At 45.5% G+C, this 24,306-nt stretch overlaps 1 protein-coding gene, 2 long non-coding RNA genes and 1 other non-coding gene across 17 annotated transcripts in view; 1 reads left to right on the forward strand and 3 right to left on the reverse strand.

The window, feature by feature from the left end:
• Positions 1 to 8,084: 8,084 nt before the first annotated feature.
• Positions 8,085 to 11,633, reverse strand: TPT1 (tumor protein, translationally-controlled 1). Of its 2 annotated transcripts, XM_070048797.2 has the most exons (6): positions 11,486 to 11,633; positions 11,192 to 11,265; positions 10,498 to 10,688; positions 10,031 to 10,136; positions 9,161 to 9,277; positions 8,085 to 8,301 (listed from the first exon to the last, which is right to left on the reverse strand). In XM_070048797.2, exons 1-6 carry the CDS (start codon positions 11,511 to 11,513, stop codon positions 8,299 to 8,301), a joined length of 519 nt encoding a protein of 172 aa, XP_069904898.1. In that variant the 5' UTR covers positions 11,514 to 11,633; the 3' UTR covers positions 8,085 to 8,298. The 2 variants fall into 2 exon arrangements, with proteins under 2 accessions (XP_069904898.1, XP_089160244.1); XM_089304118.1 differs by lacking the exons at positions 11,192 to 11,265; positions 11,486 to 11,633 and adding an exon at positions 10,917 to 11,137.
• LOC127492214 (small nucleolar RNA SNORA31) lies at positions 8,361 to 8,488 on the reverse strand. Its single transcript, XR_007921374.2, has one exon. It is a non-coding gene; the product is annotated as a small nucleolar RNA SNORA31 (small nucleolar RNA).
• A 36-nt stretch (positions 11,634 to 11,669) lies between the features above and the next one.
• Positions 11,670 to 24,306, forward strand: part of LOC149124583 (uncharacterized) — a 59,961-nt gene continuing 47,324 nt past the window's right edge. For 2 of the 13 annotated variants that reach the window (XR_016213257.1, XR_016213249.1), the window contains exon 1: positions 11,704 to 11,832. This is a non-coding gene — a long non-coding RNA (uncharacterized LOC149124583). Of the gene's footprint in view, positions 11,833 to 12,734; positions 13,308 to 23,263; positions 23,720 to 24,306 lie in introns of those variants that run through there. The other 11 variants (XR_016213251.1, XR_016213255.1, XR_016213259.1 and 8 more) reach the window with 9 other exon arrangements.
• On the reverse strand, positions 16,877 to 23,987 carry LOC149124584 (uncharacterized). The gene is made up of 4 exons (XR_016213260.1): positions 23,749 to 23,987; positions 23,521 to 23,656; positions 20,131 to 20,245; positions 16,877 to 17,179 (listed from the first exon to the last, which is right to left on the reverse strand). It is a non-coding gene; the product is annotated as an uncharacterized LOC149124584 (long non-coding RNA).

Raw genomic sequence — 24,306 nt, forward strand, 5'->3', positions numbered from 1 at the left:
TCTCTGTCTCTCTCTCTCACTGTCTGTAACTGAAAGAAAGAAAGAAAGAAAGAAAGAAAGAAAGAAAGAAAGAAAGAAAGAAAGAAAGAAAGAAAGAAAGAAAGAAAGAAAGAAAGAAAGAAAGAAAGAAAGAAAGAAAGAGAGAAAGAGAGAAAGAAGGAAAGAAGGAAAGAAAGAAAGAAAGAAAGAAACCTAAGTATAAAAATGCACAACTTGGCCTGTTTCTTTGAGTCTACATTTCCGAAGGCTCCCATGTTGAGTGAAACTTATAAAAAATGTATGTTTTCCCCTGCTAGTCTTCTGTTAGGGGTCTCAGCCATGAACGTAGCAATGGGCGATGGTAGGTGATGAAAGAAATCATTTCCTCCCCAAACATTTCTGCTCTCAAACTCACACGCGGTCCTCCTCCTCCCTTTTCTGTGGAGCAGAGAACAGGTTGCACATTACTTAAGCAAGTTGCAGAAGCTTAGTCACTTTTACTTTTAATAGATGCAGCAGTTGGTGTGACTGTCGTGCTCATATTATGGCAGTCACCAAAGGGACTGACACCTGACAGAACCCTCACTGTGGACTCCCCTCAAGTTAATGCAACGGGGTGGGGTGGGGTGTTTGGGAAGCACGGAAGGCTAGGAACAGGATGGAGAAAAGGTTATATAATGCAGCACACCAAGCTATGAGTTTTCTTAGCTTCCAATTTTACACTTGCCATCTGTTGATATAAATTATTCCACCTCAGTGAGGTGTTCAAAAAAGGTATTCATTTTCTCCTTTAATTTTAATTTCATGTGCAGTAAATTTCCTCTGTAATTAGACAGTTTTTCCTACCAGGTGGAACGTTAGTTTGCATATTGGACTTCCCATGATACATTGGTAATTCTTTTTCTTTTTTTCTTTTTTTAAAGATTTATTTATTTATTTGAAGGGCAGAGTTACAGAGAGGGAGAGACAGAGAGGTCTTCCCATCCACTGGTTCACTCCCCAGATGGTCGCAACAGTCAGAGCTACGCCAATCCAAAGCCAGGAGCAAAGAGCTTCTTCTAGGTCTCACATGCTGGTGCAGGGGCCAAAGACTTGGGCCATCTTCTACTGCTTTCCCAGACCATAGCAGAGAGCTGGATCAGAAGTGGAGCAGCCAGGACTCTAATTGGTGCCCATATAGGATGCCAACACTGCAGGTGGCTTTACCCACTATGCCACAGTGCTGGCCCCATCTTTTTTAAAATATTTATTTTATTTATTTGAAAAGCAGAGTTACAGAGAGGAAGAAACATACACACACACACACACACACACACACACAGAGCGAGCGAGAGAGATAGAGAGAGAAAGAAAATCTTGCACTCACTGGTTCATTCCCCAAATGGCCACAATGACCAGGGCTGGGCCAGGCCAAAACCAGGAGCCAGGAGCTTTTTCCGGTTCTCCCCCATGGGTACAGGAGCCCAAGTATTTGAGCCACCTTCTGCTGCTTTCTCAGGTGCATTAGAGAAGAACTGGATGGGAAGTGGAGTAGCTGGGACTTGAACTGGTGCCATATGGGAAGCCAGCATCGCAGGCTGCAGCTTAACTTGCTACTGCACACTTCGGCCACCATTGGTAGTTTTTAGGACAACTCCCAAGTTAATGTACTCAGGAGAAAGGGAACGGCTGTATTTTGAATATACGTGCAGAGAATCCCAACTTTATGATTTGCTCAACTTCTGCCAGCCAGTTAGGGAACAGTGGATTATACCCTGGGCAAAAGCACTGTATAGCCCTGTGCTGGGGGTCATGTGCAAGCTGCATGTGATGATCAGTCAGGCCTTATCTGTCCCTTATCACGAGTGGAACCACCAAGTACATGAGCACATTTCTATCACCTAAATGGATGTTAGGAACCGAGGCTGGATGTTGTCTAGCAGCTTCGCCGTGCTGTTATGAAAAGCCCTATACCTGGGGCTGGCGTTCGCGCAGCAAAGACTGTGCTTGGGACACCACATTCCCTAAAGGAAGGCCTGGGTTTGAGTCCCAGCGCCACTTCTGACTCCAGCTTCCTGCTAATGTGCACCTGGGAGGCAGCGGGTGGTGACTCAAGTGTTTGGATTCCTGCCACTCACGTAGGAGATCCAGACTGAGTTCCAGGCTCTTGGCTTCAGCCTGTCCCAGCCCTGGATGTTGTGGACATTTGGAAAATCTGTCTCCCTGTCTCACTCTGTTTCTCTTTCAAATAAACAACTGAAAAACAATCGTCCCTGACTCTTGGCTAACTTGTGGTCTCATGTCCTCCCAGTCAGAGGACATCTACAGGGCATCATCCGATGTCTCCATATCCATTTCTCTGCCTGATGTGGGTGACGAACATATGCAAAAGCACTGCCTCCCGCCCTTCACTGGCCCTGCTCCCTGCTCTCCCCTAGTCCAGGCAAGAGCACAGCACATATATAAGTGGAGGGAGGAGTGAAGGGTGACCGAGGAGAAAGTCAGTAATTGAGGAAAACGCCATTGAACAAGTTACTTTAGAATCTCTCCAGGAGCTCATAGCTGGCATTTTTCTCATCACTTTGTATTGATTCCAGCTAATACCACATCCATGGCAGAGGTTCCCATGGCCCTGCATATGCAGGAATCTTAAATGCCGATCTCCTGCCTCAATTATACAAAACCATGTATAATACAGAAATCCACAAATTACAGGCCCTCAAAAAAATAGTCTGGAATGTTCCAGTAGTTAAAAGCATGCCCCTACAGAAGCTCAGCTCAGCTCAGCTTTGGGCTGCTGACACGTGCAAGGGTCTGTTGTGTCCCTACTGTGTTGACCAAGGGATGGACCTGGTCAAACCACGTGAGATAAAACTGTAAACATTATTAAGACTCCTAACTTACCTGCAGACTGCAAAGAACCTAGCTTATTGCGAGGGCTATCACAGCATCTAATTTGCACACAGTGGAAGGTGCTAAGCTTTCTCTTCACTTGTGTTAAACACTGTAGGCAGTCAACTCTGGTTGGAATAATGGAAATTTAAATGTTTCCAAAATTATGGAGTTATATCCTCAGTTCTTATGGGCAAAATCTCTGGACACACATGCCAATTGCCCACAGAACTGGAGCTCTTTTGGGAGGACAGGTCCATGGCCCACCAGAGCTGTCCTTTCTTTAGTATTAAGGGTTGTGTCATTGTGATCTACTGACTACAAATGACTGATTGCTGAAATGTGATCTCCATTAACTCAAGTCCGTCTCTCCTGGTTTTATTGACATATTTTTTTTTATTTATTTGAGAGGTATAGAGAGACAGAGCCTTGGCTGCTGGTTCACCTCCCAATTACCCACAATGTCTGGGAGGGGTTTGAGCCAGGAGCCAGGAACTCAATGCAGCCTCCCATGTGGGTGGCAGGAACCCACTTACTGCCTCTCAGAGTACATACCGGCAGGAAGCTGGAGTCAGGAGCCAGAGCCAGGCATTAAACCCCGACAGACTAGGGGTGGTGCTCTGGCATAGCAGGTGAAGCTACTGCCTGCAGTGCCGGCATCCCAAATGGGCAGCTGGTTCAAGTCCCGGCTGCTCCAGTTCCGATCCAGCTCTCTGCTATGGCCTGGGAAAGCAGTGAAGATGGCCCAAGTCCTTGGGCCCCTGCACCTGTGTGGGAGACCTGGAGGAAGCTCCTGGCTCCTGGCTTCGGATTGGTGCAGCTCTGGTCATTGTGGCCAACTGGTGAGTGAACCATCGGATGGAAGACCTCTCTCTCTCTCTGCCTCTACCTCTGTAACTCTGCCTTTCAAATAAATAAGTAAATCTTAAAAACAAAAAACAAAAAACAAACAAAAAAAAACACACACACACACCCAACAACAAAAAACTAGACACGCTGACATGCGACACAGGTGTCTGTTACTGCTAGGCCAAATGCCAGTGCCTCCCCATCCCCTGCCCCATTTTATTCCACTTTACTAAATATTCAGACTGCCAACCCACGTCACTCTACATGTGGGCACATACGTGTACCTTCAAAGGATGCTGTTATGAGTGTTTTTTTTTTTTCTCAAGTTGCTTGAGGTATATTGTTGTTGTTCTTGCAACTTGACTGCATTTGTCACCCTTGCCAGTTTATAGTTAGTAATTGGCTAACCCTGCTGTTTGGAATCTAGTGATTTCACTAGGTTTTAAGAAAAATTCCCAGTGATTCAAGGATGAGTCATTCCCATACCTATTGCTAAGCAGATACACATGTACTAACAAGAACCATCAACTTGTTTATGATATTTCAGGAGTGACATGCTGCCTGTGAAGATGCTGTTCTCTGGAGCTGACCCCCCCCCCCCCGCCCCTTTTAAAGATTTATTTATTTGAAAGTCAGCTGCTTCACTCTCCAGATGGCCACAATAGCCAGGTCTAGGGCACACCGAAGCCTGGAGCTTCAAGTCTCCCACACGGGTAGCAGGGACCCAAGCGCTTGGGCCATCTTCTGCTGCTTTTCCCAGGCCATAGCAGGGAGCTGGATCAGAGAGGTGGTGTAGCCAGGACTGGAACTGGCACCCATATGGGATGCTGGCATTGCAGGTGGTGGGTTTACCTTCTACACAACACTGCCCCTCTAGATCCCACTTTCGTTTGCCACTCTCAGTGCTCATCTTACTTGACCAGTAACAGGCAAAACTGCTGGCTGCTTCCTTTCCGAAGACATTTTTCTCACTTACCCTCCAAGTCCTTAATTATCTTTGCAGATTCCTCGTATCAATTCACCTCGGTGTTGGTGGGCTCTGAGCCTGTACATTCTCTAAGTGATCTCACCCAGTTTTATGGTTTTTCAATAACATGTATTGAGATCTTTCCATGATCTTTATTGAGTTCTCTGGTTAGACTTTGTTCTGTTCCAGGCTCAAAATCCAGCCACCTACCCAGTACACTTGAACAGACAATCAGCATCTCAGATTTAAACACCAGAACCGAACTATTGATTTCCCACCATCAGTCTTTCCAACTCAATGTTGATTCCTTTCTTCCACTTAGGCCAAAACACTTGGCATTGCACTTAAACCCGTTCTTTCACCCATTAGCACATCCTGTTGCCTCTATCTCCGTTCCAAGCACCTCCACTAATACCACCTTCAGCCAGCCACTTTTAATCTCTCACCTAAACAAATCTCATTATGTGCTTAATCATTTTGTGCTTTCTCCCTGCCATCCAGTGATCCCTGAAAATTTAAGTCTGATTGTATCAATTTCCTGCATGATCTTCTTTCCCTGTGGACTCATTTCTCCACCTCAACTCTTTTTGCCCTGGAGTTAGCACAGCAGCCCCCTCATTCCCAGAATGTATCACATACACTCCAGTTCCAGTCTGCATTTGCTCTTCTCTTGGTCTGGCCTGGCCTGCCCACCCCCCGACCTGCCCAACATAACACACATCACTTAATTCCACACTTCAAGTTTGTATTATCACATTAGAAAGTTCTCTTTTTTTTTTTTGACAGGCAGAGTGGACAGTGAGAGAGAGAGACAGAGAGAGAAAGGTCTTCCTTTGCCGTTGGTTCACCCTCCAATGGCCGCCGCTGCAGCCGGCGCACCGCACTGATCCTGGCAGGAGCCAGGAGCCAGGTGCTTTTCCTGGTCTCCCATGGGGTGCAGGGCCCAAGCACCTGGGCCATCCTCCACTGCACTCCCTGGCCATAGCAGAGAGCTGGCCTGGAAGAGGGGCAACCGGGACAGAATCCGGCGCCCCAACCGGGACTAGAACCCGGTGTGCCGGCGCCGCAAGGTGGAGGATTAGCCTATTGAGCCACGGCGCCGGCTAGAAAGTTCTCTTGAAAGGTACTTGTTATTCTTGCCCCAAATCTCACAATAACGAAGACCCAAAGCTACCTGGGAATGGTGTTCGGCTCAGCAGTTAAGACACGGCTTTTGAACACCAGCAGCCCTTATTAGAGTCCTGCCTGCACCACCAACTCCAGCTTTCAGCTGAACCACATCCTGTTAGGCAGCAGGTGATGGCTCATTACTTGGATCCCTGCCAGCCATGTGGCAGAACCTGCTCTTGGCTTCAGCCTGGCCCAGCTCCAACTATTGTAGGCACTTGGGGAAGTGAACCAGTAGGCAGAAGTGCTGCCTTTCAAATAAAATGGTTAAAAAAAAAAAAAAAAAAAAAAAAAAAAAAAAAAAAAAAGCTACCTGGAGCAGCACTGGCATCCAATTTCCTGCTAAACTACCTGGGAAAGCAGCTGAGGATGGCCTAAGTGCTTGGGTTCATGCATCCACGTTAGACATGAGGCTCTTGGCTCCTGGCTTCAGCATGGCCCAGCCCTTGATGTGGTGGCCACTTGGGGAGTGAACCAGCAGATGGAAGCTTTTACAAAAAGACAACTACTTATTCAGTTTTACTATGAAATAAATAGGGAGACTTGGTCACTTGTGGATTAGACATGAAAACGCTATGTACTATGATTGGACCTGGATTCTGGGGAAGACTACAGCAAATAAAATCATTTTTAACAACTGCTGAAACTGTTTTGTAAACAGGTTGGGGCAGAGCCAGAGTCATCTCCCCACGAAGCCTTGCTCTACTCCTACCTTTTCAATTGGCTTTCAGTTTACAACAAAACCCAGTCAGGTCATGTTCATAGCACTGACCACTACCCGAGAATTCCCTTCCTGCTACTTTTCACATCAGAAAGGCACTTTCTTGATTTTAATGTCAGACATCAGAATGCTTGAAACTACTTGACTGGTTTCCAGTATCTGGGTTCACTTCTCTCAGTCAAGATTAACCAAGTTAGTGTCTTCCTCAGGCTCAGAACCACAGAGGTCACTATTCAGAACCCCTGACTAGCACATCACCAGATTCACTGGCCACAATAAAGTTACTGGTTTGCCTTTAAGCTTCTGAAGGTGTAATTGCAAGCAGGAGTGGTAAGGAATAGGTTTAAAAAAAAATTTTTTTTTTGACAGGCAGAGTGGACAGCAAGAGACAGAGAGAAAGGTCTTCCTTTGCCATTGGTTCACCCTCCAATGGCTGCTGTGGCGGGCGCACCATGCTGATCCGATGGCAGGAGCCAGGTACTTCTCCTGGTCTCCCATGGGGTGCAGGACCCAAGCACTTGGGCCATCCTCCACTGCACTCCCGGGCCACAGCAGAGAGCTGGCCTGGAAGAGGGGCAACCGGGACAGAATCCAGTGCCCTAACCAGGACTAGAACCCGGTGTGCCAGCACCGCAAGGCGGAGGATTAGCCTAGTGAGCCGGGGCGCCGGCCAGGAATAGGTTTAAATTCTCCTGTTTTCCACCTGCATCCCTCTATGAGCTCTTTACAGACACAACCAGGAGGCCCAAGGACACTTTAGTCCATTTGGAGTGGAGACCTCAGCAGTAGTTGCTGCTGCAGGCCAAGCATGCACCTTTGTATTCCCATGCTGGCATTTTCTGACAGAGCATGATTAGGCCATTTCCTCTGGATCTACCAGCAGGCCCACATTCCAACTACCTTCTTAAAGCAAGGGCTGGCAAAACTGCATGACAGGCCACATGGTTATCTTAGAACTTACAGGCCCAACTGCCACTCAGTCCTGCTCTTGCAAGGTATAGAGCACCTTGTCACCTGCTCAACAAGCACGCCAGTGCTCCACAACAGGATATGAATTCCAATTCCAACTCCTCTAAGGGGTCTTTCTCATTGGCACAAAGCAGGTGCAGGACAGGCCAGTGTGCCAACCTGTCCCTAGTTTCCAGGGAGTTCTGACATTCACTCCATGATACTTGGTTCATTGTCAAATAAGCTCAGACAATACTTTGCTTTCAACTCAATCAGTCTCTCTTTATTCTTTTGGTAATCTCTTCCAGAGTTAGCTACTTCCGTTGTAGGTGATGAAATGTGTTAAGGCTCCACTTCAAATGTTGGCACTGCTATGAGCATGGTTTTTCCCTTTACTGTAATTCAGAATTTAACTTTGGATTCTCAGTTTATATTCCAGTCCCAGCAGTTTTCACTGTAGAAGTTATCTGAAGACAGTCTTATGCTTTCTAGTAGTTGTCTACAAACCAGGCTTTAGCTTCTCCAGGAACACACTACAGGATGGATTTAGCTTAAATGTACATTAAACTAATAGGCATTCTCTCAAATGAATTTAAATGCATTTTATTTTTAGACAACCTACATGACAATGTTTTTTGCCTTAAAAACAATGCCTCCACTTGAAGTAAATCATGGTCAAAATAAGTGAGGAGCTCAAGATAACATCAGTCCCACTTCCTGTAAATCCTGGTGTTGTGTGGATGACAAGCAGCAGCCAGTTACGATGAGCAGTGATAGATCCAAATTGCCAACTTTGTTACTGAAGAAAAAAAAAAAAAAGATTACATCAACACTCTCCAAGCAACATTTCTAGGCCACAAATGTATTCCCCAATTCAATCTGGGCTGCCACAAAGACAGACAGAAAGCGCAGGGATTTTTCTTTGGCATCCTAGTGCAAACCAAAAGAACAACAGCAGACTGTTCAAGGTCTATCAGTGGATGCAGAACATCCTCACCAAAGCAGAGGTAACATTTTCCAGAGAAGTTCCCAAGTCCCACTCACACCGCGTTCTACCAACAAAACTCCGGTTACTATCTGAATAACCTTCCCTTTGGCAAGTCATCTTGCCCTAATCTTGTTCAACACAGCTTTAAGTCTCTGAAATCCAGGACAAAGAATGCTTTTGTTTCTGTACAGCTTTAAACAGTGCCCTGTGTTTACTAATGCAATTTGCCTATCAGTTCAACAGTCAGCTCCAACTGTATTTACTAAAAGCTAACAATCTCCTAAAAGTTTTCAATGATTAGCTACCAAGGTGAAAGACTTTTGAGACTCACCCAGGCATGGCAAAGGGTGAGCATAGAATGAGAATGAGGCCATTATCTATGGGAAGATCAACGTAGAGGCTTCTCTGCTCACCAGCTGTTAAATTGCGGAATGCCTCATACACTAAACTTCCTAGAGAATCAAGATTCTAAGCCCTTTTAAATACTGTTATCTTTTACATGTGAACATCATCTTTTTTAGAGCCCACCCCAGAAGAAAATGGATCACATTTTAAAGGGAAAACTGTAGAATCTATGGCAACCATCTCTGTGGCATTAGACAGTGAGGCTCACACCCAAAGTAACTCCATTTTTATATCATTTAATTCCAACCCACTTCCTCATACTTACACATTTTTCCATCTCTAAACCATCCTTAAAGAAAATCATAAACGGGGTCACACCATCCTCACGGTAGTCCAGCAGAGCAACCATGCCATCTGGATTCATGTTTTCACCAATATAGAACTTGAGAAACAAACAAGAACCCAGAATTAGACCACTGCATACAAACATGTATCCTATCCAATAAACTACAACGCAACAAAGGATGATTCAGAATACTACAAAATCAAATTTTTGCAACCAGAAGCTGATGCCTAGAAATGCTCATTAATCACAAACATCTGTTCACTTGACTAAAGCACAAATGCTGACCACAGTAAGAGTTCAGAGCAATCAAAAACACTTTAGCATTTCTGGAAATCTACTTTCTCAGCCCAACATGCACAATTCCAAAACCTACAAGCCAATTGACATAATCAAACACAGGGAACACAATACTGACAACAAAGTATTATCACATAGGGAAACTATCTCACAGCCAATAGATGTATGACAGCTGGAAAATTAAGAGCCCAGCTGTGTGTTTTTTTTTTTAATGAAAGTAGAGGGAAGTCACTTAAGTCTTAAAAAGAAAAAAAAAAGTACCAACACAATGGAACTGTAAAGAGAAAAGTTGGAAGACTTAAGAGGTTAGGAAGCAATCCAAGAGAAATGTAATCTGGGAAAACAAAGCAAGGTGGGTGGTGGTAGGCTTTTCAATCAGTAGATGGGATCTGAAGACAAAGCACAGATGGACTGCTGCTCCCTGATCCTGTGAAGCTAAATTTAACCAGCTCAAAGCCACAACTTCGCTGTTACAGAAGATCAATGAAGTCATTTTTTGTTCTTGCAGTTAAAACCATAAATTATTCGATCCCAATATTTCAAGATGTTTACCTGGTAGTTTTTGAAATTAGCAAGGATGTGCTTGATTTGTTCTGCAGCCCCTGTCATAAAAGGTTTTACTCTCTCTGGTCTCTGTTCTTCAAGTTTGCCTTTGATTCTGGAACAACATTTTATTTACGTGTTATTTTTTAGAAAAAAAGTAAATTCAGACCATAACAAAAGAAAAGAGCAAAGTAACATGGGAAGATTCAGTTATCACTAGGCTATAGACAGGGTCTTCCGTGAATATTTACAATTCTGAATTTCACGCTTACTAGTTCCAAAGCACTACTCCTTTCTTAAGTTAAACCCGGACTGCAAGCTCCAGTATGCTCACATTGCTCAGAAGGTAGCAAAAAGCAAAGCCCCCACTAGGGTCTTTCACCAAGTCTGTCTACTGTTAAAGGAGCTCAAGCCAGCCCATCCCTAAATCCTTTTAAGAGTCTACACATGAGCTGTGTGTTGCTGGGACCACTTACGATTTCATGTAATCTTTGATGTACTTCTTGTAGGCTTCTTTTGTGAAGCTGGTTTCCTGCAGGTGATGGTTCATGACAATATCAACACCAGTGATCACTGTGCTTTCGGTACCTTCGCCCTCCGGGCCTTCGGCGGAGGCATTCCCACCGATGAGCGAATCATCAATGTTACCCTCTGTCCTACTGACCATCTGCATTAAGAAAAAGCAGTTAAGCTGGGAAGGGCGGAAACACTTCCTAACTCCACCACCCATCTCAACAAACGTTCCTAGATCTCAGGGAAAACCACGCGCGCACTGGGAGAGAAGTCACCCATGACCCTTGCTATCCAACTCAGCAAGCACTCATGGGTCTGTTGACTACAACGAAAACGGAGTCCTTTACAAGCAAAGGGAAGAGGTGTCCAGTTGTGGACTCACGCGTTGAGAAGCAGGAAAGGCCAAAGTCCGAGGGCTTGGCACTGCCAAAGCAGAGACCTGTCCCGGACGGCCAGGGAGGAGGATGGGCGCCGAGGCAGCGGACCTATTTACAGGCTCAGCTCCGCCTCCACTTTTCTAGAAAAACCCAAGCCCGGAAAGAGCGTCTCCTCCGCCAGGAGGCGGCGGGGAGGATTGCACAACCTCGGGAGGGGGTGCGGCGGAAACCCGAGCCCGCCCGGCCTCGCCTCCCCCGCGCGGCGGCCCGAGCGACTCACCTTCCCCTCCACCTCCAGGCACAGTCCGCCCGCGATCTCCCGGATCTTGTAGATGTCGGAGAACATCTCATCGTCTGCGCGGGGACAGAGACGCGCCCGTCACACCGCGCCCGGCGCCATTTCCCGCGCCGGCTGCCGCACGCGGCCCCCGCCCCTCCCCGGGCGCGTGTCCCAGGCACCGACCCTCCTCGCTTCGGGAAAAGCCGCCGGCGTCGCCTGGGCCCGCGGCGGCGTCCGCCCCCACCCGCACCCAAGCCGTGTGCGGCACAAGGGGGTAGTGCAGTCAAAACTCACGGCTGATGAGGTCCCGGTAGATAATCATGATGGCGGCTGGTAGGAGACGACAGCGGCGGCGCTAGCTTGGCAGGAGCCCGGAGCTCAGAGCGAGCGCGGTGCAGCCGGAGCGGCCCTCGGGGGTAGGGGGGAGCGGGCGGAAAAGGCCGACTCAGCCGCTCCCCAACCTCATATAGAGGGCACGTCCTTCTACGTCATCGTCCGCTGCGCTCCCGGAAGCGCCGCAAGCAGTGACGTGGCACGCAGAGCGGCGCGGGGGCGGGGCCACGGCTAGGCCTGGTCGGGGCGGAGAAACGCGGACATCCGGGTACTTGGCTGGGAGCCGCGATGCCGTCTGTGTTCGGCGGGTACGCGAGGGCTGGGACGCGGGAGTGTGCGGGATGGGGAGGGGCGGGTTGGCGGGGGCTCGAGGAGCGGTCTTCCGCCCTCGGCTAGGGAGAGTGGGAGAAGTGAGGGCTCTGCGCCTCCCTACCCTGCCCTGCGGGGCGGCCTGGGGGCAGCTTACGTGAACTCTCGTCAAGCTTCCGCCCCACCCAAGTTCCCTCCCTTTTCTGGGAGCGAACATGTCAACAGAGGGAGGGACCTGCGTTTACGGAAGGAGGGGCTCTGACCCCTGGAGGCGACCCCAGCGCCGTCTGGGTGCTTGTCTAACTCCCGTGCTCTCCGAGAACTTCCCGGCTTTGCCCCACAGCGGTCCCGTCTGGGGTTCTCGGGCGCCTTTGTCCGGGTGGGGGACCCAGGACGGCCCGCCCGGCTCCCCGGGGAATAATCGCGGCGGGCGCCCAGTGTGGGAGAAGGGACCTCGCGAGGGAAGCAGGTGGCGCGGAAGGTTGCCCGGCTCTCCCGTCTGTTTCAGTTTGGTCCGGAATTAGAAAGCTTAGGGTGTCGTGTTTGTGGCAGACCGCCAAAGAGCTCTTCCCTTTTGTTTTGCACTTGGTATTGAAGTGTGGCCTTTGTTTGCAAGAAAAGGGTATGTTGTCCCTTTAGTATGACGTTGAAATTTTATCCCTGGTGCTAGGGGGTTAAACAAACCAAAATAGCGAGTGTCCCCCAAACCCAGCTAGCCTTTGAAGGGCTGGAAAGTCAATTATTAGGGACTTAGCCCTTTCTAGGAGCATCTTTTCTTTTGAAGGCATAGATGTAGGCCAGGAACAAATCTTTAAGTTTGTGGGAATTTTCCTGTCGCGGGCTGCGCGGGTCTTCTCATGGTTTTCTGAGACCCAAAAGTTGGGAAGTTCTTGGTTTCCAGGAGGCCACATCCAGCGGCCTTAAGACAGTCACCGTGCCACAAAATGAATATATTGAATTACACCGTAAATGCTATAGGTATCGTTTGGATTACTATGAGAAAGAAAAGTCGAGCGGCTCATGAACGTTCAAAGAAAGCAAAAAAAGATGATTGATCTAAAGGCTAAACTCTACGTAAGCAGTGCCTAGCTGAGAAGACACAGATGAAAATGACTATGGGGGGTGGGGCAGGGAGGGCTGACACTGGTGTAGGAGGTTAAACCTCTGCCTGCAGCGCCTGCATCCCATGTGTGCACCGGTTCAAGTCCCAGCTGCTCCACTTCCGATCCAGCTCCCTGGTAATGAGCCTGGAAGATGGCCCAAGTGCTTGGGCCCCTGCACCTACATGGAAGACCTGGAAGAAGTTCCTGGCTCCTGGTTTCAGACCAGCCCAGCTCTGGCTGTTGTGGCCATCTAGGGAGTGAACGGGTGGATGGAAGAGCTCTCTTTGTTACTTCCCCTCTCTGTAACTCTGCCTTTCAAATAAATAAATAAACCTTTAAAAAAAGAATAAAAACCATTAATAGAAAAAAAAGACTATTAGATACATGAACAGAGAAACACCAAAGGAATGATGAAAAGACTCTCATGGCAGCAGTCCCTGCCTATCTGTTGGACAGAGAGGAACAGTGTGAGTTAAGATTAAACAAAATCACACAATTATAACACACAATTATTCTTAGGTGTTTAAATTTTAACTGAAAAGTGATCCCTGTTAAATATAAGAGTGGGAATAAGAGAGGGAGGAGATGTATAATTTGGGACATGCTTAATCGGACTTGCCCCAGATGGTGGAGTTAGAAACGTGCCAGGGGATTCCAATACAATCCCATCAAGGTGGCATGTACCAATGCCATCTCACTATTCCAAGTGATCAATTTCAGTTCACAATTGATCACACTGATAGGTCTAAGAGTCAAAGGGATCACACAAGACTAGTGTGCTAATACTAACTGATAGAATCAAAAAGGGAGAGAACGATCCAACATGGGAAGCAGGATACACAGCAGACTCATAGAATGGCAGATGTCCTAAATAGCACTCTGGCCTCATAATCACCCCTTAAGGCATTTGGATATGGCTGAGGAGCCCATGAGAGTATTTTAGGCATGGAAAGCCAAGACACTCTGAAAAAAAAAGAAGACGACCTAAATGAAAGATCTCCGCAAGTGAGATCCCAGTGGAAAGAACGGGGCCATCAAAGAAGGAGGTACCTTTCTCTGAAGGGAGGAGAGAACTTCCACTTTGACTATGACCCTGTCGGAATAAGATCAAAGTCGTCAAACTCAAAAGGCTTCCATAGCCTTAGCAACTCATGACTAGAGCCTAGGGAGATTACTGACGCCATAAACATAGAGTGTCAAATTGTTAAGTCAACAACAGGAGTCACTGTGTACTTACTTCTCATGTGGGATCTGTCCTTAATGTGTTGTCCAATGTGAAGTAATGCTATAACTAGTACTGAAACAGTATTTTACACTTTGTGTTTCTGTGTGGGTGCAAACTGATGAAATCTTTACTTAATATATACTAAATTGATCTTCTGTATATAAAGATAATTGAAAATGAAAAAAAAAGATTAAACAAAATCATAACCAGAAAGTGGGGAAATGGGAAGTCCCTCTGCCTAAAGTTCTTGCCCAAGGAGAAACAGAAGTATTAAAAGTTATTCAAATAGGAAAAAGAAAAAAGAAGGGATGGTTACCAAAGTCTGCTTTGTTGAAGATGGCTGTATAAGAAAACCACCTGAATCTGAAAGATTCATTAAACCCATGGACTTCTGTTTCTGGAATTGAAAGCCACCTGCTGTCTGGCAATACTTAGTGTAAAGCAGAATCCATCATGTCCATTATATACAACTTGGAGTATAACCATCTTTGAGGTGAATGTCAGTGACTTGGGCCTTGTGACACAAGGAGGTATATGCCCAAGTCACCAGCAGTCCTGAAAATGATGGTTGCATGAATTCGGTCTTAAGCAGTTTTCATTTAAGTAATTTCTAATCATTATTGAAAACTACAAGCTAAATGGGGAAACCATCATAACAGTGATGTTTCTGAACACTACCAGCCTTACATACCTACTGTCATCAAGAGAACTTTTTATTAAGCAGTAAAAAACGTTAAAATGATTCTACTTTTTAAAAAGCTCATGGAACAATAGAATAAAAGTTGTTTATTTTAGTGCAGAAAGTTTTGAAATCCACATATATATATATGAGAGGGTCTTCAAAGAGTTAATGAAACTCTGTATTATGAAAAACATAAGTTTTTTTGCACCAAAATAAATTTAATTAAAAAATTCCATTTTCCATGAGAAGTACCCTCGTATTTTGTATTTAACTGTGTCCCTAACACTGAAATTAGCACGGAGGTTCCAATCGTGAACAAGTTAGAGCTAGTGCTATTGGTAAAATTCGTCATTCTAGTAAGTCAAAAGAATTAGGGATTTACTTAATTTTTTATAAATCCCACAATAAAGCATTCAGCAGAGTAAGAACAACTCTTGTGAAATAGCAGGATGCAGGAGAGTGATTGCCTTGATGAGGAAGTCAAAATGGTGAAGAGCCAAGAAATGGGACCCCCTGGAACATGGGTTCTGGGGCCTCCCTGGACACCTGGAGGACACTGGGCAATTGGGAGAAAGCAAAATGGGTAAAAGTGTTACAGGTAAGGAGATGGGGGTCAGAAAAATAGCAGGAAATATCAGCACATCCTTCCCTAGGTTTGTCTCTAAAATCCCTATGGCCTGCAACCTAAAATCACTGCTGTAGCAGATCTCTCACCCACCTGCTGCCAGTAGAAATCTCTAACGTGCTGCTGACTTCATTCAGCAATACTGTAGTATCATTTAGTATAGTATCATATTATTATAGTGTCATTCTAATAAAATTACCATGGGTGACCTTCCCACTCTCATCATGTACCTGACACTGTGACACTTTTGAGGCTCTCCAACGTTCAAATTAGGCAGTCACTAGATTCCTGGAAATCCTTGCCCTTTGCTGCAAAACTCCACTCAAAGCACCACACCCTTTGCCTCCGTGTCGTGTAGATGGATGCCCCCAAACCTTGTGGGTCGTGGGAGTCTCACCCTAGAGCATGCTGCCCTTCTTGAGTGTGTATTTTCACTTTGCTAATAAACCATACTCCTCTGCTAATATTTACATCGCGAATTGGAGACAAGAACCTGGACTCCTCAGTACCCCAGTGAAAGGGATCTGAAAACAACAGATACCTTGTGCCAAATGAGAGAGGAAGGGTCTCAGACCTCATGTTTCTAGATTGTGAGATTATTATCCCAGGCAGATTACAGTTTAATTCTTTTCCTGAGCTCTAACATTTTCAGATAATTCAGAAAAACTCATGCCATATCCTCAAAAGTTTGTTACTCTTTTAACACCTCTCCAGTTTTGTAACCAAAGAAAAAAGAATTTTTTCCCCAAATTTTACAAAAACAGTAGCCACTGTGAAAAAGAATAGAGGTCAGAGTCAAGCCACCTTATGTTGAAATCTTGGCTTTTCCCGTTGCTAGTCCTGTGACCTTGAGAAGGTCAGCCTTCCTGAAACCAGGTAGAAATGGCATTTTTTTAATTAAAAATTTTATGAATCAAATGACAAGGAGATTTCCAGCATCCTCAATAGGTAATTGTCAATATTGGTGGAATTTAATGCATAATTCTTTGTAAATTTTATTACTCCTGAAGATATTTCTGAAACTATTAACACTCTGTTGCTTGGAAGTATTTTGGGGTTTAGTTGATATTTGTTGTGTTAAAGACAATTCTATTTCATCACAACACTAATAGTGGATCGCTGAAAGAATTCAGCTTGTGTCCTACTGAGATCTATCTCAGGTTCATAGTTGATGGCCCATGGCAACTCAGTGACTAGACATAAAAAATTAAGGAAAACTGAAATTCCTTAAAACTCATCCTGTAGCCTACAAAATCTGTGCCATAACTTGAAAATATCTGTTTAACACCAGGAATGCAGCTAGATGGGGGATACAGGGGCTCCGTCACTAATTGCAAGCCACAGAGGAATGTCAAGGATTTTTACCTTTGTCCAAGTTGAGTAGCTGTTATTTTGGAATCATTAAAACTTTTTCTGTTTTTTTTTTTTTTAATATTTATTTTATTTGAAAGAGTTAGAAGAGACATCTTCCATCCACTGGTTCACTTCCCAGTAGCCACAACAGGTGGGGCGAGGCCAAGCTGAAGCCAAGAGTCAAGAGCTTCTTTCAGGTCTCTCCCATGGGTGGCAGGGGCCCAAGCACTTGGGCCGTCCTCCGCTGCTTTCCCAGGCACATTAGCAGGGAGCTGGATTGGAAGTGGAGCAGCCAGGACACCAACCAGGCCCATATGGGATGCCAGTGTTGCAGGTGGTAGCTGCCACAACACCCGCCCTGATCATTAAAAATTTTTGATAGCATTATTCCTTATGGTGATTTAAGCAGCAATTTCTAACGACATATAAAATTATCCTAAATGTTCCCACTAAAGATGACTTGGTATCTTGACCTAAAGGTACTGAGACAGAAAATGTCTTCTGGCTTCTTCACACAAGTCTTCACATGAGAAAGACACCTTAATAGGGCTCACCATTTCATCACTTAGGAATTGATGACAACGGCTTAAACACACAGGGGTTTATTCTGTCATATAAAGAAACATGCTGCATTCCAGCTGTGGTCTCCCTTGTGAGGAGCTCTCCTAGGAGTCCCCCCCGAACTGTTACATTCGGGCACTTAGTTACAAAACAAGCAGCAAACTGTCCTCTTCTAGCTCATTCTCCCTGGCTCATTGCCACCATGAAGTCAGAGTTTTGTTAGTGAGAATGTAGGCAGCTGGGAGTCCTTTCTGTAACTACAGTACAGAATCTGGTTCTTAGTGTGGGGCTGATCACTTTGCTCACTGGGGGTCAGATTCAGAGAGACTGATTTCTGTTTACTAAACTTTTAAGAGATGGATTTATAAACCAGAATACCATTAACTTGTGATAAATTCTAGTTGGTTAGCTGCAGTATAGAAAGTAGGTTAGTCAAAATGTGGTTTCGTTGATAAAGAACTCAGAGGGGTTGGGATCTATTAAACATGTGCTGGTGATTCGGGTGAAACAGCCAAGCTGGACTGTTCCTGGTGTGTGGTCTGGACCCCTTCACTTTGACAAATGTTACTGAATTTTCACTGCTCTTTTTGGTCCCAGACTTTTTATAGCCTGTCACCAAATCATTGCTTTAGTCAGGTTACACGGCAGGATTCCTTCCTGTGGAAGAGAGCTGCCCTAAAAAGTTTTCTGCATGATGGAAGTGTTCTATATCTGCTCTGTCCAATATAGTAACCACTGGCCACGTGTGCTTATTAAGCACTTAAGCTGTGGCTGAGGTGACTGACTGTGGGCCTGAATGTTTACTTTTAGTTTAAATACCAATCGCTGGTGACTGTGCTGCACAGCACAGCTCTATAATATGAACTCTCTGAGATAGGGAACTTTGATAACTGCTGAAAGTACCTCAGCAACCAGAACAGGAGCCAACCCAATAATCTTTTTAAAAGGATTTATTTATTTATCTGAAAGAGAGATCTGGTTCACTCCTGATATGACTGCAATGGCCAAGGCTGGGACAGGCCAAAGCTGGAGCCTGGTACTTCATTTGGTCTCCTCTATGGGTGACAAGGGGCCCAAGCCCTTGGACCATCATCCACTGCTTTCTCAGGTGCTTTAGCAGGGAGCTAGATTGGAAGTGGAGCAGCCAGGACTCAGACTGGCACTCAGATATAGAATGCTGGCATTGAAAATGGGCTTAACCCACTGTGCCACAACACTGACCCCAATAATAATTTAAAAATTACTTATTTGAAAGACAAAGGGAAAGAACTCCCATCCCCTGATTCATTCCACAGTGCCTACAATGGCCAAAACCTGGAGCTGGAAATGCAGCCCAGGTCTCCTACCTGGATGGGAGGGACCCAGATGCTTCAGTTACCACCATGCCTTCACAGGTCTGCATAAGCAGGATACTGGAGTCTGGAGCTGGAGGCAGGTATCAGTCAAACCCAGGGACTCTGATGTGGGACATGAGTGTCTGACCCACTGTCTTGACTGCTCAGCCTCGGCTAACTGTAGGTCCCAACAGTCAAGTTTTTCTTTTCTTTTTTTTAAAGATTTATTTGAAAGTCAGAGTTACACAGAGAGAGAGAGAGGGATAGAGAGAGGTCCTCCATCCAATGGTTCACTCCCCAGTTGGTCACAACGGCCGGAGCTGCGCTGATCCGAAGCCAGGAGCCAGGAGCCAGGAGCCTCCTCTGGGTCTCCCACATGGGTGCGGGGGCCCAAGAAGTTGGGCCATCCTCCACTGCCTTCCCAGGCCATAGCAGAGAGCTGGATTGGAAGTGGAGCAGCCGGGTCTCGAACCGGCGCCCATATGGGATGTTGGCACCCCAGGCCAGGGCATTAACCCACTGCGCCACAGCGCTGGCCCCCACAATAATCAAGTTTTGAAAGGTGAGCTAGCAGTGGGAGGACTGTGTGGTGAGTAGAAAATTGCTGAAAGTCCCTCTATCCCTCTGAAAATGAAGCTACTTAATATCTGTAGAAACAGAAGGTATCAAGTTGGCGCCAATGTTGCCTTTTCTCCATGGATCACTCCTGCCCACAATGTTTAAAATTGCAGTCCCTGGGGTGACCAGCACAGTAGGTTAAGCCACTGCCTGTGATGCCAGCATCCCATATCTGAGCCCTTGTTTGAGTCCTGGCTGCTCTGCTACGTACGCTGTACCTAGGAAAGCAGTGGAAGTTTGCCTAAGTGCTAGGGGCCTGCTGCTACCTACGTGGAGACCCAGATGGAGCTCCAGGCTCCTGGCTTTGGTCTGGCCTAGTCCTGGCTGTTGCAGTCATTTGGGGGAGTCAACAAACGATTGGAAGATTTTCTTTCTCTTTCTCTCTCCCTCTTCCTCTCTATCACTCTGCCTTTGAAGTAAAATAAATCTTTAAAAAAAATAAATAAAACTGTAGTCCTTGGTTTCTTGGAAATCTGTTTTCTTCTTAATTTTTCTTTGTTTAAAAATGATTATTCATTTTCATCTGCTTCCAAGTCTGAGAGAGTAAAAAAGAGAGAGCACTGCTGACAGCAGCTGGGGCTGGGCCAGGCTGAAGCCAGTGTCAGGAATTCGTGTGGGTCTCCTGTGGGCCCGAGGAATCCTTGAGCCACCACCTGCTGACTCCCAAGATGTGTATTAGCAGGAAGCTGGATCTGAACCAGCACTTCAGGATGGGAGGCCAGGTCCCAAGTGATAGCTTAACCCATGAGGCCACACTGCCTGTCCTCCATAATTTGTCTTTGTAGTACTTACTGACCCACTTATGATTCTTTTGACTTTATTGTCGGTTTCTCCTCAAGACAATGTAAGCGCCATGAGGTAGAGATGGTCTTTTTTGCTCACAGATGTATCCTCGGAGCCTGGAACAGTGCCTAGGAAGCAACCAGTGAGTCGTTATTGAATAAAGGATCTTCAGACCAAGTCTAATAATAGTAGTAATATGGTTCATTACTGAATTTTAGCATAGCAACTCCATGACGTAATCATGTTTCTACAATCAGATTTTCAAAATTTCTTTATGACCTGCAACTTAAGGATTTTTTTTGTGTGTGTGTGTGTTTGTGCAGTGCTATTGATTGAAAAGTAAAGGTGGAAGAGCAGCAGCCAGTGGCCAGAAGCTCCTGGTGGAGTAAGTTAACCTACTACAGAGCTCTTCCCTTGGAGCAGGAAATGGGCTCTAAAACACTTTGTTAGGTTGAAAAATGCAAGATGCAGAATAGCACAACACGCACAGCGGCTTCCATTTACTTAGCACACAGACACACATAATTAAAACCATTACATTGCCATAGATACACGTGTGTGTTTGTAAAAGCATACCCACGAGGCTAGAAGGCTATCCATACAGCTGATAACAGTGGTGACTCTAGGAGGCAGCTGTGGGGACAGGGGGTGGATCAAGGGAAACATGGCACTAATTGCAGTACTTGGTTGTTTACCCAGTAGTGTTTTCACATTTAATTTTTGAAATACTCTTTTTCTCACAGATACCAAACATCATAATGCAGATAAGTTGTGGGGAAGTGTTTATATTATATACAGGTAACTTATAAGGAAAATGCACTAAAGAAATAAACATTCATACCTGAGAAGAGCTAAGAGACTTCCAGATCTAAATTGTGTGGGTGAGAAGTAAAGGGTTTCTGGATCACAGAATAAGCAGAGTGTGTGTGTGTCTGCGTGCAGGTGAGCTAGCACAATTTTGATCCAAAATATTGACACATAAATTCTGTTTGCTAAAAATGGCAGCAAGTGCATCTTTAGGGAGAATGAAGAAGGGCTGGGTAAGTGCTCACCAACACACTGCAGGAGAAAGATAGCTTATCTCCTACTTTCCACTCTTCCAAGTACAGAGCACACTGGGGTGGCAATTAGAGACAGCATAATTCAGAGAGCATATTAATTTCTTTTCATTATGCTTTGCCTTGTTGAATAATTATTGGTAGCACCACTTAGCATTGTATGTAATCCAACCTCCTTCAAACAGTAATGAGATTGTTGGTACAAATGAAAAATGCAAATAAGAAAATTAGATGTATCCAGGAGTAAGGATGGTATCAAACTGGGTGTCCTGGCTCTGCTCAGTCATCAGAGATGGGTTCCTAATTTTGTTGGGAGCTTTTGAGCAACCAAAGCAAATGTAGAAATAAAACTAGTTAAAATATTCATCGTTTTTAAATAAAAAATAATTTTATTGTGAGAAAACTTTTTTAAAAATGTTATTTGAAAGAGAGGGAGAGACAGAGAGAGCTTCCATCCACTGGTTCACTCCCCAGATGGCTGCAACAGACAGAGATGGGCCCATCCGAAGGTATGAGCCAGGAGCTTGGGTGCAGGGGCCCATTTACTTGGGCCATCTTCAGCTGCTTTCTCAGGTGCATTAGCAGGGAGCTGGATCAGAAGTGGAGCAGCTAGGACTCAAATTGTTACCCATATGGGATTAACACGATAAGCCACAGCGCAGGCCCCAGCTTTTAAGTTTTTAATAATACAAAGTATTTCTCCTATGGAGCCTCATCACGTAATGAGTCTCAACAAAAGCCTCACTGTAAATTTAGTAATGTGTTTCCTATGGTTTTTTTTTGTTTAAACTTTTATTTAATAAGTATAAATTTCGAAAGTACAACTTTCGGATTACAGTGGCTTTTCTCCCCATAACCTCCCTCCCACCCGCAACCATCCCATCTCCCACTGCCTCTTCCATCCCATTCTTCATCAATATTTATTTTCAATTATCTTTATATACAGAAGATCAACTTGGTATATACTAAGTAAAGATTTCAACAGTTTGTACCCACACAGATACACAAAGTATAAAGTACTGTTTGAGTACTAGTTTCACCTGTTAATTCGCATAGTACAACACATTAAGGACAGAGATCCTACATGGGGAGTAAGTGCGCAGTGACTCCCATTGTTGAGCCAACAGTTGACACTCTTATTTATGACATCAGTAATCACCCGAGGCTCTTGTCATGAGCTGCCAAGGCTATGGAAGCCTCTTCAGTTCACAAACTCCGACCTTATTTAGACAAGGCCATAATCAAAGTGGAAGTTCTCTCCTCCCTTAAGAGGAAGGTACCTCTTTCTTTGATGGCCCGTTATTTCTGCTGGAATCTCTCTCACAGAGATCTTTCACTTAGGTCCTTTTTTTTGCCACAGTGTCTTGGCTTTCCATGCCTGAGAAACTCTCATGGGCTTTTTAGCCGGATCCAAATGCCTTAAGGGCTGACTCTGAGGTTCTATGGCTTTTTTCTTATAACTTCCTTCAAATTCAATTCAACAAAAATAATTCTAGTAAGCAGAAAAAAGGGGCCCTGCCTTAGAGCTCTCTGAGATCTGGATTGATCCAAAGATAAATTTACTTTATGATGTGTAACGGACAGAATACTCTGCCAGCCATCAGTCACAAGCATTGTTCCTGTAACACAGATGCCTGGGGTCTCCTCGGGAGGAAACCCCAAACCTCCCCCAGATTTCCACCCAGCTTTAGCCACAGTTGCTGGTGACACATAGGAAGAGGGAGAGTGTATCATTTCACAGCAGTGCTGCTTCAGCTGCACCTCTGAGGGTCGCTGTTTATAAGGTGTCATCAGTCCCCCACTGTGACCTAGCTGACCTGCTTGCTGGCTGTTCTCTCTGCGTCCTCAGCCTCACTCTCCATCTTCCACATCAGCAGAAAATGATTAGGAATCCCTCCTGTTTTCTCATACACAGCAGCTTAACCACCTCTCTGGCCTGCCTTTGAGTCCTCTCACCTCTACAACAGAGAGCTTGTTAAGTATTTTCCCAAAGGCGGTCCTTTCCCAAAAGAAATTTTACTAGCTTTTGATAAGAATCAAATATATACACAACAATTGCGAGATACCATGCTCCCTGTTAATTCCTAGATGTACAACATGAACAAGCCAGAGTCCTTGCCCTGAAGAAAAGTTGAACAGACATGAGATGAGACATGCAAATTATGGCATAGTGTGATGAGAAGACCCGGTGTTGCTGACAGCACATAACTTGGACAGGGTCAATTAAACCAGCAATTCCTAAAGAGTAGTAAACATTTCTAAAGACAATACTCAGAGCAAGTTTTGTCCTTTGGCAACTCTAATAACTGGCTTCTTAGCAAGGACCTCCAACTGCTAACACTCACCTATGCAACTGTGAACTGATGGAAGTCTCCAGAATAAAAGAGGCACTGCAGAGGCCTGAGTCAGCTGGAAGGATGTATGCTGTGAAGACGCCACGCGCTAACTTCACGACCCCTCACCTCTCCACAGCAGGGACATCTGCTGCAGCCAAAAAACCGTGAAAGGATGAAAGGAATCAGCTTTATGTCCAAGGCCATTGTGGTAAAATAATCAGTCACCCCAATACTTGCCTTCTGCTGCGTATGGGTAACACTATTGCATACTCCCTTGGAATCACAGCCAGGCTTGCTCTGTGTCACAGGGTGCTGTCCTCTCGGTAAAGGCCAGCCAGATGTACTGTGACTGAATGTGTCTTGTGAGCCTGCCTTCTTGCACGTACTCGGGGAAGAAGGGTGTGAAACCCGAGTCCCAACAGACACAACTGGTGCAGTCTACTCAGGCTGCTGACCTGCACGGGGCGCAAGTCCTCACTTTGACTCTAAATTCTGCTTATTTTACTCTTCAACTAGACTGATATTTCAGTCAACAAAAAAGCATGCCAGAGTTTTTAAGGGGGCACAGTACTGCTGCCTGTCTTCTTCACAATTAGGATATGAGAGCAGAGAGTGGCAGGTGGAGACCAACACATTACCTTTATTGCTGACAAAGGCCAGGTGGGAGGTCATGTTACCCACTCCGGTGGTGGCTCCACTTCTTTTTGAAAAAATTTTTTATGTATGTGAAAGTCAGGAGTTAGAGAGAGAGAGGCAGCTAGAGAGAGAGAGAGAGATTTTCCATCCACTGGTTCA

Source organism: Oryctolagus cuniculus, chromosome 9 (assembly GCF_051225735.1).
Source record: "Oryctolagus cuniculus isolate XC-2025 breed Fujian yellow rabbit chromosome 9, ASM5122573v1, whole genome shotgun sequence".
Classification (NCBI taxonomy): domain Eukaryota; kingdom Metazoa; phylum Chordata; class Mammalia; order Lagomorpha; family Leporidae; genus Oryctolagus; species Oryctolagus cuniculus.